Source organism: Mesoplodon mirus (genome assembly GCF_964341445.2).
Source record: "Mesoplodon mirus genome assembly, chromosome: 1".
NCBI classification, from domain to species: domain Eukaryota; kingdom Metazoa; phylum Chordata; class Mammalia; order Artiodactyla; family Ziphiidae; genus Mesoplodon; species Mesoplodon mirus.
In genome coordinates, this window is record NC_138976.1 from 88,588,377 (window position 1) to 88,596,015 (window position 7,639).

General features: G+C 39.5%; 1 protein-coding gene across 1 annotated transcript; it reads right to left on the reverse strand.

Moving 5' to 3' along the window:
* Positions 1–5,402: 5,402 nt before the first annotated feature.
* LOC309801800 (heat shock protein 75 kDa, mitochondrial-like) lies at positions 5,403–6,873 on the reverse strand (the record flags this gene model as incomplete). The annotated part of the gene is made up of 1 exon (XM_082616791.1): positions 5,403–6,873. One exon carries the CDS (start codon positions 6,871–6,873, stop codon positions 5,482–5,484), a length of 1,392 nt encoding a protein of 463 aa, XP_082472917.1. The 3' UTR covers positions 5,403–5,481.
* Positions 6,874–7,639: the final 766 nt, after the last annotated feature.

Below are 7,639 nucleotides of genomic sequence, written 5' to 3' on the forward strand. Positions count from 1 at the left end.
AGGAGGCAAGAACATACAATGGAGAAAAGATAGCCTCTTCAATAAGTGTTGCTGAGAAACCTGGACACTACATGTAAGAGAATGAAATTAGAACACTCCCTAACACCATATACAAAAATAAACTCCAAATGGATTAAAGACTTAAATGTACGACCAGACACTATAAAACTTTTAGAGGAAAACACAGGAAAAACACTCTTTGACATAAAACACAGCAAGATCTTTTTTGACCCACCTCCTAGAGTAAGAGAAATAAAAACAAAAATAAACAAATGTGGCTTAATTAAACTTAAAATCTCTTGCACAGCAAAGGAAACCATAAACAAGACAAAAAGAACCCTCAGAATGGGAGAAAATATTTTCAAATGAAACAACAGACAAAGGATTAATCTCCAAAATATACAAACAGGTCATGGAGCTCAATATCAAAAAAACAAACAATCCAATTAAAAAATGGGTGGAAGACCTAAATAGACATTTCACCAAGGAAGACATACAGATGGCCAAGAGGCACATAAAAAGATGCTCAACATCTCTAATTATTAGAGAAATGCACATCGAAACTACAATGAGGTATCACCTCATGCCAGTCAGAATGCCTATTATCAAAAAAAATCTAGAAACAATAAATGCTGGAAAGGGTGTGGTGCAAAGGGAACCCTCCTGCACTGTTGGTGGGAATGTAAATTGATACAACCACTATGGAAAAGAGTATGGAGGTTTTTTAAAAAACTAAAAATAGAACTACCATATGAGCCAGCAATCCCACTACTGGGCATATACCCTGAAAAAAACATAATTCAAAAAGAGACATGCACCACAGTGTTCTATTGCAGCACTATTTACAATAGGTAGGACATGGAACCAACTTCAATGTCCATCAACAGACGAATGGATAAAGATGTGGCACATATATACAATGGAATATTACTCAGCCATAAAAAGAAGCAAAATTGAGTTACTTGTAGTGAGGTGGATGAACCGAGTGTCTGTCATATAGAATGAAGTAAGTCAGAAAGAGAAAAACAAATACTGTATGCTAACGCATATATATGGAATCTAAAAAAAAAAAAAAAATGGTACTGATGAACCTAGTTGCAGGACAGGAATAAAGAGGTAGACATAGAGAATGGACTTGATGACATGAGGTGGGAGGCCGAATCTGGGGCGAAGTGAGAGTAGCATCGACATATATACACTACTGAATGTAAAATAGTTGACTGGTGGGAAGCAGAAGCAAAGCACAGGGAGATGGGCTTGGTGCTTTGCAATGACCTAGAGAGGTGGGATAGGGAGGATGGGAGGGAGGCTCAAGAGGGAGGGGATATGGGGACATGTGTATGCATATGGCTGATTTACTTTGTTGTGCAGCAGAAACTAACATGGTATTGTGAAGCAATTATACTCCAATAAATTTCTATTAAAAATATAAATAAATAAATAAATTAATTAATTAAAACAAAACAAACAAAAAACCCACTTTGAACACTTTGGCTGCTGTTTGAGAAATGGCATGAACAGGGACTGAGTGGAAGGAGAGATCAGTCAGGAGACTGTTACCATTACACAGGTAAGAAATGATGATGGCCTAGACTGGGGTGCCATGAATTTGAAGGAGAGAAGTAGACATATTCAAGATATACTTTTGCAAGTGGAGCTAGCTTGCTAATAAATTGGACATGGAGTGTGAGGACAAGAGAATAAAAGATGACACCCAAGTTTTGGACTTGACTTTAAGTGAATGGTAATTGAGATGCAGAAAAGTATGACAGAAAAAGTAATATACATGATAAATATCTGGATAAATAGAATATAATATTTTTTTCTACTTAAATTCTTTAAGATAATTATGACTATCAATGGCAAAAATTATAATATGTCTGATGGGGTTTTCAACATAAGTAGATGTAATATGTATGACAATTGCAACATAAAGGGGAAGGCTAGAGGGACAATATGGTTGTAAGACCTCTACATTTCACTTGAAGTGGTAAAATGTGAATTCTAAGTAAACTGAAAAGTTAGGTACGTATATTGTAATTCCCAGAGCAAACTCTAAAATAATTTTACAGAAAGATATAATAAAAAGCCAATAGGTAAAATACTAAAAATATTTTAAGATCCAATAAAATGCAGAAAAGGGAAGACAGAGTAACAACACAGAGAGGACAAACAAAATAAATGGTAGACCTTAGTCCAAATAAATTAATGATTTTACTAAATGTATATCTTCCAACCACATTAATTAAAAGACAGGGTTAAAAAAGATAATACAGGACCTGACTATAGAATATAAACAAGTTTAAAACAAAGTAATGCAAGCACGTATACAATATAAATACTAATAAAAAGAAAGCTGGAGTGGCTTTATTAATATCAGATCAAGGAAAAATACCAAGGACATTATATACTGATAAGAAATGTCCGCTTGGCAAGAAGATATAACAATCCTAATAGTGTACACCTAAAAGCAGAGCTTCAAGATACACAAGAAAACCTGATAAAATTGAATGGAGAAATGTACAAATCTATTAAACTTAGAGACCTCAAAATCCTCTCAGTAATCAATACAAGTAGACAGAAAACCAGCAAGTATATAGAAGATCTGAACAACATTATCAACTATTTGACTTTTGTAGATCTCTAAACACAACAACAGCCAAATACACATTCTTTTCAAGTGCACAAGGAACATTCACCAAGATATACCATATCCTGGGCCATAAAACAAACCTGAACAATTTTAAAAGAATTGAGATCATACAAAGTATGTTTTCTGGTCATAGCAAAATTAAACTACAATTATAGAAATATATGGAAAACTCCAAATATTTAGAAACTAAAAATATACTTGTAAAGAAACCTCCTAGGAAATTTTAAGATATTTTGAACTGAATGAAAGTTAACATACTAAAATCTGTGCAGCTAAAACAGTGCTTAGAGGAAAATTTATAGTGCTAAAAATGCTTACATTAGAAAAGAAGAAAGGCCTCAAATCAATAATCTATGTTTTCACTTTAAGAAACTAAAAAAAGGACAAACTAAACTCAAAACTAGCAGAAAAAAAATTACAAAGAACAGAAATCAATAAAATTGAAAACAAACATTATAGAAAATTAATATAACTAAAACCGAGTTCTTTGAAATAATAATAATAAAAAAGATAAACATCTGGGCAGATGACTAAGAAAAGGAAAGAGAGAGATGCCATAAATTTCCAACCTCAAGAATGAAAGAGAGGGTATCACTACAAACCCTAGAGATACTGAAGGTATAATAAGGGAATATTATGAACAATTCTATGTCCATAAATATGACAACATAGGTGAAATGTACCAATTCCTTGAAAAACAGAAATTACAAAATTCATGAAGAAATAAATTACATGAATAGCTTGATTTCTATGAGAGAAATTTAATTTGTAGTTACAAACTTTCTTAGAAAGAAAACTCCAGGCCCAAGTCATTTAACTGGTGAATCATAACAAACATTTATGGAAGAAATTATAACAATTATATACAACCCCTTCCAGAAAATAAAAGAGGGCAGGACACTTCCCAGCTCATTTTATGAAGCCAGAATTACCTGATACCAAAACAAAGACAATACAAGAAAACTATAGACCTTCATGAACATAGATGCTCCAATTCTCAACAAAATAATTGCAAATGGAATCCAGACATATGTAAAAATGTACATTACAACAAAATAGGGTTTATCCTGGGAATGCTAGGTTGTTTTAACAGTCAATGTATTATTGTAATTTACTACATTAGCAGGCAAAAGAAGAAAAATCACTTGATTATTTTAATACTTGCAGAAAAAACTTTTGATATAATTCAACATTTATTCATGATAAAATTATCAGTACTCTAGGAATAAAAGGGAACTTGTTTTACATGATTAAGGATATCTATAGAATCTTGTAGCCAACGTTATATTTAATGAGGTAAGTATGTCTTCCTTACCACTTCTACTCAACATTCATAATGGAACTCTTAGCCAGTGCAACAAGGCAAGAAAAAGGAAAGGCATTCAGAATGGAAAATAAAACTTTCTGGATGACTTTACTACCTAAGAAGAAGGTCTCAAAGAATCTACAAAAATGCTCCTAGAACTTAAAAGTGAGTTTGGTAAGGTCTCAAGCTATGAGATTAAAATGCAAAAAGCAATTGTATTCCTATATAAAGGAATATCTTGTTTTATTGAACTTCACTTATTGTCTATCACACATACTGCGTTTTCTACAAATTGAAGGTTTGTGGCATCCCTGTGTTGAGCAAGTCTGTCAATGCCATTTTTTGCTCACTTCATGTCTCTGTGTCACATTTTGGTAATTCTCACAACATGTCAAACTTTTTCATTATTATATTTGTTATGGTGATCTGTGATTAGTGATTTTTGATGTTACTATTAAGACTTGCTGAAGGCTTAAATCATGATTAATATTCTTTAGCACTAATGTATTTTTATTTATTTATTTTTAATTTTTTATTTTTGGCTGTGTTGGGTCTTCGTTGCTGCTCACGGGCTTTCTCTAGTTGTGGCGAGCAGGGGCTACTCTTTGTTGCGGTGTGAGGGCTTCTCACTGCAGTGGCTTCTCTTGTTGTGGAGCATGGGCTCTAGGTGCATGGGCTTCAGTAGTTGTGGTGCAAGGGCTCAGTAGTTGTGGCTTGCGGGCTCTAGAGCACAGGCTCAGTAGTTGTGGCACGCAGGCTTAGTTGCTCCGCAGCATGTGGGATCTTCATGGACCAGGGCTAGAACCCGTGTCCCCTGCATTGGCAGGCAGATTCTTAACCACTGCACCACCAGGGAAGCCCAGCACTAATGTATTTTAAAATTAAGGTATGTATTTGTTTTTTTAGACATAATGCTATTGCCAACCTAATAGACTTCAGGATAGTATAAACATAACTTTTATATGCCCTGGGAATCAAAAAAATTATGTGACTCTCTTTATTGCGGCATTTGGCTTGGTTGGTCTGGAACAAAACCCACAATATTGCTGAGGTATGCCTGTAATGACAGTAACAATTGGAAATCAAAATTGAAAGTATGTACCATTTATAATAGTGCCCCAAATCAATAAATAAATGTTTGGGTATAAATTTATCAGGATCTGTATGCTTAAAACTATAAAACACTGATAAAATGAATAAAAAGAAGACTATTCATGGATTAGAAGACTCAGTATACTTAAGATGTCAATTCTCCTCTTTTTGATCTATGTATTTGGTCCAATTCCAATAAAAATCCTGGCAAGTATGTTTGCATTTATTGGCAAACTGATTTTTTTTTAAGTAAATAAAGCTCAAAAGCAGGTGTTCTCATCGGCAGCATCCAGTCCTTCCTGTGTCATCGTCCCAACCCCCACCCCTGCCCCCCCGCCATGACTGTCTCAGGCTACCTTGTCCCACGGTTCCATCTGTCCCCTCTCCTGCAGCCCTAACAGTGCAGGAGGACCTGGGGCTTTCACAGCTGTCAATGTCGGTCCAGGGCCTTGACAAGCAGGTGGTTCAGGCGGCTCACCATGGGTCGCAGGTCATCGTCGAGCCCTGCTGTGATCCTGGCGTTCTCGTAGATCTGATCCACCAGCAGCTGGGCCAGGTCAGGCTCGCTGTCTCTCAGCTGATTGAGCTTCTTGATGAGCCTGTGCCTGGGGTTGATCTCCAGCGTGGGCTGCAGCAGCTGAGCGCGCTCCTCCTGGGGCTTGGCCAGCTGCCGCATGCGCAGGAAGTGCCGGGTGGCCCCCATCTTGGTCTGGATGAGGACCTGGCGGCTGTACAGTGAGATACTGGAGCCCAGCTCCCGGCTCACATCAGATATGGTTGGTTTCGTTTCCAGCGTGTAGAAGATGCTGCGGATGTTGAGCAGTGCATCTGTCTTGTAGTGCAGGGTGTAGCGGGGCTTGTCATGGGCCTCAACGATGTAGTGGTAGAATTCCTCGTGCTGCGTCTCACCCACATCCTTGGGGTCCATCAGCCAGATGGCCTGCAGGGTATTAATGCGCCTTCCATTCAGGTACAAGGGGAAGCTGACAAAGTTGCTGTACTTTGTCACCATATCTCCAACCCGAGCTTCGCTGGTGAATTCTCTGCTCTCTGCCGTGAGGTGGATGATGATTTTGGTCCCGGTTCTTACTCCTGAGGCTTCGGCAATTTCAAACACCCCAGAGCCCTCTGAAAGCCACTGGTACCCAGGGCTGCCCGCGTCCACCGAGCGAGAATAGACCTCGACTCTGTCAGCCACCATGAAGGCCAAGTAGAAACCCACTCTGAACTGGCTGATGATCTTGCTGCTGGCCTCCGCCTGCCTCTGAGGCACGTCCAAAAAGGCCTTCCACCCCGACCTGGCAGTCATTCCCAGGTTGGACACCAGCTCCTCCTGTGTCATCCCGATGCCAGTGTCCTGGATCGTGATGGTGCCTTTCTTGGTGTCAGTCTGCAAGTGAATCTCCATTTCTGGCAGCGTCTGGCCTTCAGACACCAGCTTATGACGCAGCTTTTCCAAGGCATCACTAGCGTTGGAGATCAGCTCCCGTATAAACACCTCTTTTTCTGAGTACAAGGAACGGGCAACGATGTCCAGAAGCTTCTTTGTCTCAGCCTGGAGCTCATGTTTGGAAACAGAACCCGGCACAGTCTCCGAGCTACTGCTGAGGGAGTGCAGAGGCTCCTCCTGACGCTCCTCAGTAGCCTGGGAGCTGAACGGCCATCCATCGTGGGAACTTGAAGCCAGGCTTTGCCTGGGACTCCAGGACTGGGCTGGGGGCCTCCAAGGACACAGAACTGGTTGTCCTCCCCGGGCTGCCACCAGTGCTGCGGCCCGCAGCCGGCAGCCCCACAGCAGCAGTGTCCACAGCTGGCGAGCCATGTCTGCAAACTGATTTTTAAAATTTATATGGAAAGGCAAAGGTGCATATCCAATAAAATTTTGCAAATGTACAAAGTTGGGAGACTCATACCACTTGATATCAATACTTACTGTAAAGCTACACTTATTATGACAATGAGATATTGATGAAAATATAGACATACAGATCAATGGAATGGAATAGAGACTTGAGAAATGAACTCACAGAATTGTGGTCAGTTGAGTTTTGAACAAGATACAAAGGCAATTCCATGGAGAAAGGATAGTCTCTTCAAAAAATGGTGCTGAAGGGCTTCCCTGGTGGCGCAGTGGTTGGGAGTCTGCCTGCTGATGCAGGGGACGTGGGTTCGTGACCCGGTCCGGGAAGATCCCACATGCCGCGGAGCGGCTGGGCCCGTGAGCCATGGTCTCTGAGTCTGCGCATCTGGAGCCTGTGCTCTGCAATGGGAGAGGCTGCAACAGTGAGAGGCCCGTGTACTGCAAAAAAAAAAAAAAAAAAAAAAAAATGGTGCTGAACACCCCAGTGTTCATTTGCAGCACTATTTACAATAGCTAGGACACAGAAGCAACCTAAATGTCCCTCAACAGAGGAATGAATAAAGAAGATGTGGTACATATATACAGTGGAATATTACTCAGCCATAAAAAGGAATGAAATCGTGCCATTTGCAGAGACGTGGATAGACCTAGAGACTGTCACACAGAGTGAGGTAAGTCAGAAAGAGAAAAACAAATATCGTATATTAATGCATTTATGTGGAATCTA